General features: G+C 42.5%; 2 protein-coding genes across 2 annotated transcripts; both read right to left on the reverse strand.

The window, feature by feature from the left end:
* Positions 1-2,335: 2,335 nt before the first annotated feature.
* Positions 2,336-7,582, reverse strand: LOC129765759 (uncharacterized). The gene has a single exon (XM_055766184.1). It carries the CDS (start codon positions 7,580-7,582, stop codon positions 2,336-2,338), a length of 5,247 nt encoding a protein of 1,748 aa, XP_055622159.1.
* A 2,108-nt stretch (positions 7,583-9,690) lies between these two features.
* Positions 9,691-12,052, reverse strand: LOC129771751 (uncharacterized). The gene is made up of 2 exons (XM_055775748.1): positions 11,761-12,052; positions 9,691-11,704 (listed from the first exon to the last, which is right to left on the reverse strand). The coding sequence occupies exons 1-2, from the start codon at positions 11,788-11,790 to the stop codon at positions 10,136-10,138; spliced, it is 1,599 nt and encodes a 532-aa protein (XP_055631723.1). The 5' UTR covers positions 11,791-12,052; the 3' UTR covers positions 9,691-10,135.
* Between the last annotated feature and the right edge of the window lie 432 nt (positions 12,053-12,484).

The raw sequence follows: 12,484 nt of genomic DNA on the forward strand, positions 1-12,484 counted from the left end.
AATAAATATCAATGATTTTGAATACACCCTTTTAAAAAATCAGTCGTTATTTCATCTGGTCATACAATAATGAAGATTGTGATTTCAGCTAGTTTCCATCGTAAGTATCAAGTTTTCAAAAATCCGAGAGGGCCGGGACCGCGGCCGGCTCATTTGCCGTGGAATTGCTCTATAGTCAGTCTAGTCCAGGGGTTTTCAGATTTTTTTTTTATGGCAGAGCACTTTTTATAGCAAAAATATATGACGGAGCAAAATAAATCACTATATTCTCAGTGAAATTGAATTGAAGATTTTTTTTTCAATGTGGGTTTTCAAGTGGGAGCATTTGCTATAACTTCGCGGAGCACAAATTTCCCGCGGAGCACCATTTGAAAACCCCTGGTCTAGTCTATAGTAATGTAGTGATGCAGTAGTTATCACGAAAGTCGATCATATGCAATCAAATATTCGCTCTCCCAGTACGTTTCTTATACATTTTAACCACTTCAATCTACCTTTGGCAAGCAGAAAATGCCGAAACAAAGTGTGTATGTCATGAATAAATACTGGAGCCCTCTCGCCAAACTGCACCGCTGTTTGTTTTTCCATTCATTCTTCCTTTCTTTCTGTCTTGTGCAGAACCTCTACTCACTAGCTGGAGTAAGACTGTGAATTGCAATCGATATTCATACTCAATTAAAAGCAGACGGAGCTTACATTGTAATATTTCATCTTTCTGGGATGAACGAACTATAATCTAAGGAACTGGAGTTCCCTAGATGCTTGCTATGAAGGCAAGACTTTTCGCTCGTCCTCTCTCGAGCGCTTCGTGATTAATCTAGGGAACTTTTTCCCTAGATGTCGGCAATTGAGGCCTGAGAATCACGGTTTAAATTTATTAAAGCCAGGGATCTATTTCCCTGGACTTGGTTGGTCTCTTATGGGCTAAGCCCCTTTGCGTGAACAAATCCCGGCTAGGGCAGCCACAAAACTTCAACCTCTTCCGGCTCCAGTGCGGTCCGGTGAAGCGAAGCAAATGGTCTGCTTTTCGGATTGGGATTTGTTCCTTTTGGTTATACCTTTTATAGCGTGGCGCCTGGTTGCCAACGCTTGGGTGTATCCGGATTCTGATGCGTGACGCCTGGTTGTCAACGCTTGGTGGATTTTCGGATCACGAATTGAACTTTGAACTACGAACTTTGATTTTGAACTAACGAATTAGACTTCTGATTTGAACTGTTTGATTTGAACTGTTTGATTTGAATTTTGAAATGGACTCAACAATTGGACTGTTTGATTTGAACTGTGAAATTGAACTGTTTGATTTGAACTGTGAAATTGAACTGTTTGATTTGAACTGTGAAATTGAACTGACTTCCTAGGCCAGAATCCCCAGTATATATACCCAAGAATTCATTCCTAGGCGTTAAAACTATAAAGGAGAGAAGAGATCTCTCTTTCCTTCTCAGACAACCGAGCCCATATCGATTGTCTGCCTGCTATTTCCCTACATGTTATTACTACCCGCTTATCTCTGCGGACCTTTGTCGCTCTCGCTAGAGGGGTACAATTTAGAAAGTTTATTACTCATCGTCGGCTTAAAATGTTATTTTTGTTTATAGCCCTTCGTATATTCGATAATGGGCGAGGCCAGGCTTATTACCAGCAATAATCTTTCGCCTGGTGCCTTGTTGTCTTTGTGTATTCCAGGCGCCTTATCTGTCTATGCTGCCTGCTCACGGTCTCAAATGAACACGTGATTTCCTATCTTGTATGCCTGCGCTACACTATGAGTAATACGATCTATTCAGAGGATCGTGCGGGTCACAGATTTGTTTATTTATTTGTCCCTACTTTCTGGTGCGTCATGCACCGCTTGTCTGAAGCTATACAAAAGGAAAGGAAAAATAAGAAAGGGATGAATCACATGGCCGTATCTGGTGATTCATTGGGCTATAAATTTTCTATGCGCTCGTTTGCACTTCAATAACATTATTTTGTTTATTGGCTGGCCTTGCTATCTAAATTGGGTCCGTAACATTCCGGCCCTGATAAATCTACTTGTTCGATTTATAAAATTCCTGAACGGACCCTATGCTACCTGTGTTACTTATATCTCTATTTGTTTACATGTTTTCGGAGCATCATTTATTTTACATTCATCCTTATATTCTAACAGAGTTTAAAAACACTTTTAAATTTCAATTCTTCGGCACGTTGCCTGGTTCCAAAGGATGTCCTCTTCAATGCTTGGTCCATGGATCATACATCTTAGCTCTGACGCGAGCTTACATCAGTTGGCTGCATCTTTCGGATATTGGTGCTCTGGTAGCGAGCACTGACGTCTTCTTCCTGATTAGTTGATGGCTGGATCATTTCCCTTGATAATGTCCAGTACTGCAATTTTAACTGCCGGTCGTTTCAGGACACCTTTCGCGGTTTGGATCTTTGCTTGGCGAACTTGCCCGTCGCTCGCCACAAACGTTTCGATGACTCGTCCTTTAAGCCATTTTCCTGGTGGTGCGTCGTCGTCCGTGATTAAGACGATGTCGTTGACTTTGATCGGTTCTACTTTCTGCGTATTTTTATTACGCTTTAACAGAGTTGGTAAGTACTCCTTCTTCCATCGGTTCCAAAACAACTTGGAATAATGTTGAATGCGTCTCCATTGCGCTGTGTCATACTGACTGGTCGTTGGTGCATACGGTGGGGCATACTCTCCTGCTCTTCCTATTAACGCGTGGAATGGCGTCAACACTTCATCGTCGATGCAGGAGACTGGTATGTGTGTCAACGGTCGAGAGTTGACTAAAAATTCCGCTTGGATGAATGCAGCTTGCAACGTTGCTGCTGATGGCTTGCTCCTACCCCAAACTTTCAGGATCTCTGCTAGTGCTACTTTGACGTTTCTTATTAATCTCTCCCAAGCGCCTCCAAAATGTGGTGCTGAAGGTGGGTTGAATCTCCACTGGATTTCCATTTTTGCTGCTTCATTTTTGCCCATCTTCTCGTTGATTTCATTGACTAGCGACTTTAACTCTCGCTCTGCTCCAACGAAGTTCGTTCCGTTGTCGCTGTAGATACTGGTGACCTTTCCTCTTCGGTTCTGGAAGTTCCTTAACACGACCATGAACGCATCAGTACTGAGATTTTCTGCCATCTCAATATGTACTGCTCTTGTTGAGAGACAGGTGAATATGACGCCCCATCTCTTCTCGAGCGATCTCTTTACCGCTACTTCGAAAGGTCCGAAGTAATCTACTCCGCAGTTTGTAAATGGAGGTATATGCGCTTCTGTGCGGAAATGTGGTAAATCTGCCATCATCGGCTCTACCGGAGTTGCACGTCGTATTTTGCACCTATTGCAATTCTTCTTGACGTTTGCTAATACTGTTCTTATATGCAGTATCCAATACTTCTGCCGTAATGCTGCTATGACGGTGTTTTCGCCGTGGTGGAAATATCTTTCGTGTGTTGCTTTCACGATCAAATATGTATATGGATGCTTTTGTGGGAGCAATATTGGCGTTCTTGTAGTCCATGGTACTGACATGGCTTTCTTCAAACGTCCTCCACTTCTCATTACCCCTGCCTCGTCTAGGAAGGGTGCGTAACTGACCAATGGTCCTGACGATATTGTTCCGCCATTGAATAAAGTTTCCATCTCTGTTGGAAATGCTTCCCATTGCATCTTTCTATAGAGCACGTTCTCAGCTCTTTGGTAGTCCTTGTACTCAATGTCTGGAATATATCCACGACGTAATCTTTCCTTTGTCCTGTTTAATACACAAAGGTTCTTCACCAATTTCCACCAATCTGAGTATTCCTTGTACTTATCGATGAAACTAAGTTTGCTTAGTTCTTCGTGAACTAGCACTGTTTCTCTCAACTCTTCGTCTGTTTCCTTCTCTTCAATGGAAGGCCATGACGATTCTGAGAGCTTTAGGAAATCAGGTCCCTCAAACCATTGTGATTTTCCTAGCTTTTCCTTTGTGCCTTCATCGGCTGGATTTTCATCTGTTGGCACCCATCGCCATTCATTTTTCCTGTTATCTTCCAGGATTTCACCTACTCGATGCATCACAAATACGCTTCTTCGTTTTGGACTCTTGATCCATGACAATACGGTCTGTGAATCACTCCAAAATGTTTTGCTGACGATTTTCAACCTCGTTTCATCTATTATCGTTTTGGTTAATCGGCTTCCTAACACGGCCGCTTGTAGCTCTAGGCGTGGTATGCTCAATGGTTTGACTGGTGCTACTCTAGACTTTGCTGATAGAAGTCTTACGTGTGGTGTGTTTCCAGATATACTTCTTACGTACACACATGCACAAAATGCTTTCTCAGAAGCATCTACAAAGGTGTGTAGTTCTACTTCACCTGTTCTTTCTTCGAGGATGTATCTTGGTATCGTTACGCTATCAGCAGATTCAATAATTTCTAACCAGTGTTGCCAGTCTGACTGCAACTTCTCGGGAATTTCGTCATCCCAATCTATATTTTCTATGTGCAGCCTTTGCATGAGGATTCTTCCATGCACAGTTATATTTGAGATGAGTCCAAGTGGATCGTAGACACTCATCACGAAAGCTAGTACCTCTCTCTTTGTTGGTAAACGTAGCATTTGTGTAACATCACTTCCTAGCTTGTCTAATTTGATTTGATAGCCGAGTGTGTCAGACGTGGTGTTCCAATATACACCAAGTACCTTTTCTGTCATTGAATCCTTTTCTTCGAACATTTTGATTCCGGAAATTTGTACACGTTCCGAGGGTAAACTTTGCAGAAGTTCTCTGCTGTTTGACACAAAGTTTCTGATGTGGAAACCCGCGTGATCGTGAATTTTCATAACATGTAGTACTATCTCTGCTGCCTTATCAAGCTCTTCGAAACTATCCAAATAATCGTCGACGTAGTGTTGCTTGATGATTGCTTCAGTCGCCACTGGACAATATTTTCTGAATTTTTCTGCGTTGTGGTTTTTAACCGCTTGTGCACATGACGGTGAACAGGTTGATCCGAATGTCATCACCTGCATTACGTATACATCAGGTTTCTTACTGCTATCACAATCTCTCCATAAGAATCTCTGAGCGTGTTGATCTTCAGCTCGGATTCGTACTTGGTGGAACATCTCTTTGATGTCTCCACATACAGCAATTGCTCCTTCTCGGAATCTTACTAAAACACCGAACAATGACGTAGTAGCATCCGGCCCTGATAACAGTTCCGTGTTGAATGATACACCTTGTATCTTTGCCGCCGCATCGAAAACCAACCTTGGTTTAGGTGGCAACTTATTTTTGTTGTGCACAATAAAGTGTGGAAGATAATACACTCTTGATATCGGCTTCATAATTTCTTCCTCTGACAGTTTGCGGATGTAGCCTTTCTTCTCGTAATCCGCAAATGTTTCTATTGCCCATTTTTTCAACTCTGGGTCTTTTTTTAACGTTCTCTCACTCGTTGTCAGCCTCTTTGCTGCATTGTTGTAGCTATTTGGAAATTTCGTTTCCTCATCTTTCCATAGAAGTCCAACTTCGTATCTACCATCCTTGTATTTCATAGTACTTCTTAGAATTTGTTCAGCCTTTTCTTCTTCAGCTGATTTTGGTAGATTCTTGACTACCTTAACGCCGAAGTCTTCGGTGGAGAAATATTTCTGCAAAGCCTTGTTCATTTCATCTTCTTGCTGAATGACCATGATGTGTCCGCCTTGCACATTGGACGATATGTTGCCGAACATGAACCATCCAAGTTTGGTTCGTAGCGCTGTGGGCTCGTTCGGTTTTCTCATTCGCCTTTCGAATGGAATTAACAAGTGACTGTGACTCAGTCCAATTAATATCGTCGGGCGTATACTGCTGTAACTGCTCAACGGCAGATTCTTGAGGTATGGATACCTTTTCTCCATCACCTCCTTGTTGAAGCTTTGCTCTGGGAGTTGGAGATTCTTTATCGTTCTCACTCCTTTCATGACGTATTCTTTTTCATTGTTGCCGTTGATTCGTACCTGAACTCTACGGCTGTTTTGTTCGTTTCTCGTGACGTTCTGCGTCCACTTTAGCATTAACGGATCAATTCTTCCGTTGAGCCCTAACTTGTTCGCAATCTCCTCGTCTATTAGAGAGAGTGATGACCCCGCATCCAAGAAAGCGAACGTGTTGATGATTTTGTCATTATTTTTCAACGTCACAGGAACTATTTGGTAGAATACGTTGGATTTTGTTAGTTGTTGGTGATTGTGTATCTCACCATCTGCTTGTGTATCTGGACTATGCTGTCCTTCCGACTGATTTGAATCACTTGATTCTCTCTCATGAGATTTATGAATTAATGGATGATGTTTGAACTTACATCCATTAATTCCACATTGTTTTGCTCTTTTGCCGTCTCGCATCATATGGTTTGTAAATGCGAGACAGCTCAAGCATACCTTTGCCTTAAAGGCTAATTCATTTCGCTTTTCAGGCTTCATAGCCTTAAATCTGGTGCATTCGAGGAGTTTGTGGTTTCCCCGACATGCTTCACAATTGCGTTTTATTATTGTCGATCTATTTTCCTGATGCGTATTTACGTTAAATCGACGCTCAGGCCTCGTGTCTCGCGGCTGCGATCTGTTAATTTCTCGCGGCTGCGGTCTGCTTGTTTCTCGCGGCTGCGGCCTGCTGGTGCCATTCAGCAGTCTATTGGTTCTCGAATGAGGCTTCAGCCACTCATTGAGATCAGCTAAAGTCTTTGCCCCGTCGTACATTTCTTCAGTCCACTTCACCTGTAGACCGTAGGGCATTTTCCTTATGATCTCTTCCACCAATCGGTGGTCAATCAGGAATTCTTCTCTATCCATAAGAGAAACATTACAGACGAGATTATCCAGTGCTTCGGATATCTCGGTAATCAAATTCCGACTCTCCCTTTTGATATTGGTGAGTTCGGCTAGTAGTTCTTTATAGACTAGTTCGGGTCTTCCGAAATTATCTTCTAGTCTATCAATTATTTGGTCCATATTATTTGGATCCATCATTAACTGTCGGACGCTCCTCTCTGCGTTCCCGTACAGCACTGTTTGCAGGCGATTCAAATTTTCAAGCCTGTTAAATTGACCTTGTTTTGTGGTCTCATCAAAGGCCTTTTTAAATTTCGGCCATTCTCTGGCCGCACCTCCATATTTTGGCAAGCTCATGAGTGCTTGTCGCTTTAGGTAGACAGTCCATTCTGGCTCTGCCTCCTGATTTTGACCTTCGATGCTGTCATTATTGTGTGCTGAACTTGTACCTGGTTCAGCTTCGAATCTCGTTGTCCTCATGGACTTTACCAGAGCCTCCATTGCTGCTCTGTTCTCTTGCAAAATTTCTTGCAAGCTGTCTCCGGAAACTGATTGTCTGACTTTGACTTTCAGTTCCATCATTTCCCTTTCTGTGCTCATGCACTTAGGGCATACCCACCTTTCATCTTTCTTGGGTAGGTATGTGAGTCCCACACATGAAATGTGGAACCACCGATCGCATTCATCGCATGCGACCATGTCCTCTTTCTTGTCTTTGTCCGTACACAGACGGCAGTGCCCATTAGGGTTGGCTTTATATGCGTATGTAGCCATTTTAATTAACGTGATTCCTTCTTGAATACACGTGAGTTCAATTCAGATCTTTTTTGAGTGCTTAAATTTTCAAGTCTTATCTCTTTCTTATAAACGTGATTCCCTTTTGAATGCACGTGTGTTCAAATCAATTTCTATGAGTGCTTGAGTTCCAAGTCTTATCTCCTCTTACAACGTGATTCCCGTTTGAATACACGTGAGTTCAATTTCACTCTCTGGCGCGAGAGTTCAAATTTCAATTCTTGACTTCTTAGTCTTTTCAAAAAGGCGTGATTCTGAGCCTCCCGATTTACTCCTCTTGCGCGAGGGATCGTGGTTCTTTTCTTGGCGAAGGTGTGAGTTTTAAATCTCCTCTCTGGAGCCACCAAAATATAATCTAAGGAACTGGAGTTCCCTAGATGCTTGCTATGAAGGCAAGACTTTTCGCTCGTCCTCTCTCGAGCGCTTCGTGATTAATCTAGGGAACTTTTTCCCTAGATGTCGGCAATTGAGGCCTGAGAATCACGGTTTAAATTTATTAAAGCCAGGGATCTATTTCCCTGGACTTGGTTGGTCTCTTATGGGCTAAGCCCCTTTGCGTGAACAAATCCCGGCTAGGGCAGCCACAAAACTTCAACCTCTTCCGGCTCCAGTGCGGTCCGGTGAAGCGAAGCAAATGGTCTGCTTTTCGGATTGGGATTTGTTCCTTTTGGTTATACCTTTTATAGCGTGGCGCCTGGTTGCCAACGCTTGGGTGTATCCGGATTCTGATGCGTGACGCCTGGTTGTCAACGCTTGGTGGATTTTCGGATCACGAATTGAACTTTGAACTACGAACTTTGATTTTGAACTAACGAATTAGACTTCTGATTTGAACTGTTTGATTTGAACTGTTTGATTTGAATTTTGAAATGGACTCAACAATTGGACTGTTTGATTTGAACTGTGAAATTGAACTGTTTGATTTGAACTGTGAAATTGAACTGTTTGATTTGAACTGTGAAATTGAACTGACTTCCTAGGCCAGAATCCCCAGTATATATACCCAAGAATTCATTCCTAGGCGTTAAAACTATAAAGGAGAGAAGAGATCTCTCTTTCCTTCTCAGACAACCGAGCCCATATCGATTGTCTGCCTGCTATTTCCCTACATGTTATTACTACCCGCTTATCTTTGCGGACCTTTGTCGCTCTCGCTAGAGGGGTACAATTTAGAAAGTTTATTACTCATCGTCGGCTTAAAATGTTATTTTTGTTTATAGCCCTTCGTATATTCGATAATGGGCGAGGCCAGGCTTATTACCAGCAATAATCTTTCGCCTGGTGCCTTGTTGTCTTTGTGTATTCCAGGCGCCTTATCTGTCTATGCTGCCTGCTCACGGTCTCAAATGAACACGTGATTTCCTATCTTGTATGCCTGCGCTACACTATGAGTAATACGATCTATTCAGAGGATCGTGCGGGTCACAGATTTGTTTATTTATTTGTCCCTACTTTCTGGTGCGTCATGCACCGCTTGTCTGAAGCTATACAAAAGGAAAGGAAAAATAAGAAAGGGATGAATCACATGGCCGTATCTGGTGATTCATTGGGCTATAAATTTTCTATGCGCTCGTTTGCACTTCAATAACATTATTTTGTTTATTGGCTGGCCTTGCTATCTAAATTGGGTCCGTAACACGAACGCTGAATTTGATTCGCAGTAGTATATGAATATTGTATCTCACAGATGCATAATTTGCGTCTTATTGACACCACTGGTGTTTAGAACAATTTTCGTTAATTTCAACCAGGGATTCTCAATCTATTTTTAGCAAGAGAACGTTTTTCCAGAATAAAGTGATACCATCGACCCCCATAGCAAATTTCTTTGAAAATCAATAGATATTGCGGCTTTGGAATTCAATTCAAATGTGAATTAACTATGTAATTTTTAAATAAAGAACAAACTTGACATTTAAAAAAAATATGAAAAATAATACAAAATACTTATTAATTCGAAAACTTTGTGGTTGGTCATATGAGTAAACTTGATATCATTTTCTCATCAATAAATAGACAAAAATTTTGGAAAATATAAAGTGTAATTGATAATTATTTATACAAACTTCAACAATAATATTTTCCACTTAAATATTAGTCATTCTTATAACGAGTTGGTTCACGTAACACAACTTATACAGTATCTTGTCGACCTCTGGGAAGCTGTTCTCGACCCCAAGGGTTCGACATCGACCTCTTTTAGAATCCCTGATTTAAACCGTTAGCGGATTAGGGAATCACAATGGCTAGAGAATATCAAACGTATTTCTGATTTGATTGCTGTTTCAATCATTTCAATCATTTCTTTTGTAGCGGAATTTGTTATTAACGATAACTTCATTTCATAAAATCGTGACTTGTTTTCTGATTTGGCACTCTTACTGAAAAACGCGGTCTTATAAAAAGAAGACCCCTAGACTTTCCCATCTGATTCCTATAGCTCAAAAACCGGTGTTCAAAACACTATTGTTCCTTCATCAACAAATCTTTTTTTTATTAACGATAAAATTTGAATAATTCACTACGAAACCCTTAACGATAGTTAAATCTCACCTCCGAGTACGGCATCTGGACGCGCACCAGGCAATCCTCGAACCGGACGTCCTTCAGCGCCGGAAAGCGCTCCCGCAGCCCGTCGAAGTGTTCTGTGTCAAGCTGGCAGAAGTTGAACACAATCAGCTCCAGTCCGCTCATGCCCGGAGGACACCGTCCGAAGGCATCCCTCCGGAGGTGACCCTTGATCAGTTCCAGTTTGCGCAGCTGCCCCAGGTAGGCAAGCTTGCGGAATGTGCGCGATGGAACGCCAGCAAAGTCGAGGAAGTACAACCGCAACTCACGCAACTGCTGGATGTGCATCGAGATGATGTCGATTATTTCCGGTGCTTGCGAAGAGTACGTGCCGATGGTAAGACGTTTTAGATTAAGAAATTTGCTGAACGAGTACGTAGAGTCCTTGAAAATCTCCAGATGGAGACTCTCCAGCTTTGGCAGGTAGACATAGTGGAAGGAAATTTCGTGCGATGAGTAAATATTTGGAAGCGAAAGTACCTTGAGATTCTGCAGCAACGAAAGCCTATCTAAAACGGTGCAGTTGATAACCTTAAGGTGGTCTATCTTTAGCTCTACCAGATTGCGGGAGGTTTCACAGATAGCGAGAAAAATATTCTCCGCTGTGTACTTTTCCTCTAGGATCAGTTTCTCCAGTTGGTCCAAATGACGAAAGAAGCGAAGCTTCAGTCCCGGTCGATTCGAGCTCACCGGAATCGGGAAACTGAATTCGTTCATGATGCCACGACTCATTTTCAGCACCTTAAGACGGTCCAATGTCAGTGCATAGATTTCCTCTTCGCCACAGTTCGCAGACGAGCAGTCGAGTTGAAGCTGGAGATATGTCAGATTGTGCGCCACGCTTTCGATTATAGCCGCGATTCCAGGCTGCAGACTAACGTCCAGCGAGTCCAGCTTCGGCAGCTTGATTTGTTCGGGAATCACTGATTTGAGCTCGATGTGCGTTATCGTTTGACTCTCGATGATCACGCATGGTCTTATCTGGTCCCCACACTGTATTCTCCGCTGGGGATCATATATCAGGTGGAAGCTTTTCAGCCGCGTCATATTTCTGATAGCACTATTCAATATCGTAACCAACACGTTCAAATTGGATGAGAGAATAATTTTCAACATCTCGACCCGCTCCAATCCGCTCGGTCTCAGAAGGTTCAATATGACATTGAACACATTGTCGGTGAACTCGCTCCGGTTATCGCAAACGAAAGTGATATTGCTATAGTGCCTACGGGACCGCATCAACATCACCGACATCTGCCGCAGTTCGCATTTGGATTTACCCTTCGCCAAGCGACAGCGCTGATATAACGAACAGGGAAACGAGCTTGGGCCGGTTGCCAGAGATCTATCCGACATCACCGGAGATCCCGTCGCTTTCAACATCTTGGAATGATCTGTTCGATGTAGGTTGATCCTCAGCATGAACCTTCGAATGTAGTAATCCGAAAATATTATGTGACACCAACGGCGACAGGCGAGGGAGGCATTTTTTAAATCCGCCACGCTTAGATAGTCGAAAATCAGGCAGCAAATCTGAAGTAAAAAGTTGTTGATTTCGTTGAGCTGAATAACTGCGCCGGAACACTCACCTCGAAAGGTAGGAACTCGAAACTGGACATCGTCTAAGTTCTACAGCAGGTGATGGAAAAAACTGATTGACATACTGACTAGAGGGCTGTTTTAGTTGCGAACCGGCGCCAACAAAGACTACCAGGCATACTACATTGCTTATCGACCGGTAACGATTGTCAGGAGCCTGAGAAACGGTTAAAATTCCTCACGGGACGAAACTTTTGACCAGTGCAGTCGATATTGCGCTTCCGATATAAACAAACAACAGTGAGGCGGAAAATTGCAGCTGTGAAAAACATTTGATGACACTCCGGCCGGAGCATGCGCTGTGTGATTTGGCGGGGTTAAGAGAATTGATAATGGTTCGGGACATGCATTAGGTGGAATTTCATAGAACAATGCATGAGAGGACAAAATTGAACAGTAACATCTTTCAGACGTATGGAGGTGGAAAATTGCCCTCTGGCGCATGTAGCACTCTGTCCCTGTGGAACTCAAAGGCAAATAATATTTCCAAATATTCGGGTACGTAAAATTATCGTTAGATTGAATCAACGTTCGAGGGTATCGGGAACAATTTAGAAAATCTTGGGTATCAACCAAATTACTGTTCAGAGAATCCGTATGTGCCAGCAAACAATCAAATCGGACATTGAAAAAGCATCTTATGGTCAAAACACGTGCTAGGAAATTGTAAGGGAAATCAGGATAAAAATCGACACAATAAAGATTTTCATATAT

The sequence above is a fragment of the Toxorhynchites rutilus genome, chromosome 2 (genome assembly GCF_029784135.1).
Source record: "Toxorhynchites rutilus septentrionalis strain SRP chromosome 2, ASM2978413v1, whole genome shotgun sequence".
Taxonomy (NCBI): domain Eukaryota; kingdom Metazoa; phylum Arthropoda; class Insecta; order Diptera; family Culicidae; genus Toxorhynchites; species Toxorhynchites rutilus.

Coding starts and splice junctions, on each gene's coding strand:
- LOC129765759 (XM_055766184.1), bottom strand. CDS start 7,582: ATGGCTACATACGCATATAAAGCCAACCCTAATGGGCACTGCCGTCTG.
- LOC129771751 (XM_055775748.1), bottom strand. CDS start 11,790: ATGTCCAGTTTCGAGTTCCTACCTTTCGAG. Junction 11,705..11,760: donor TCGAGTTCCTACCTTTCGAG/GTGAGTGTTCCG, acceptor TTTTTACTTCAG/ATTTGCTGCCTGATTTTCGA.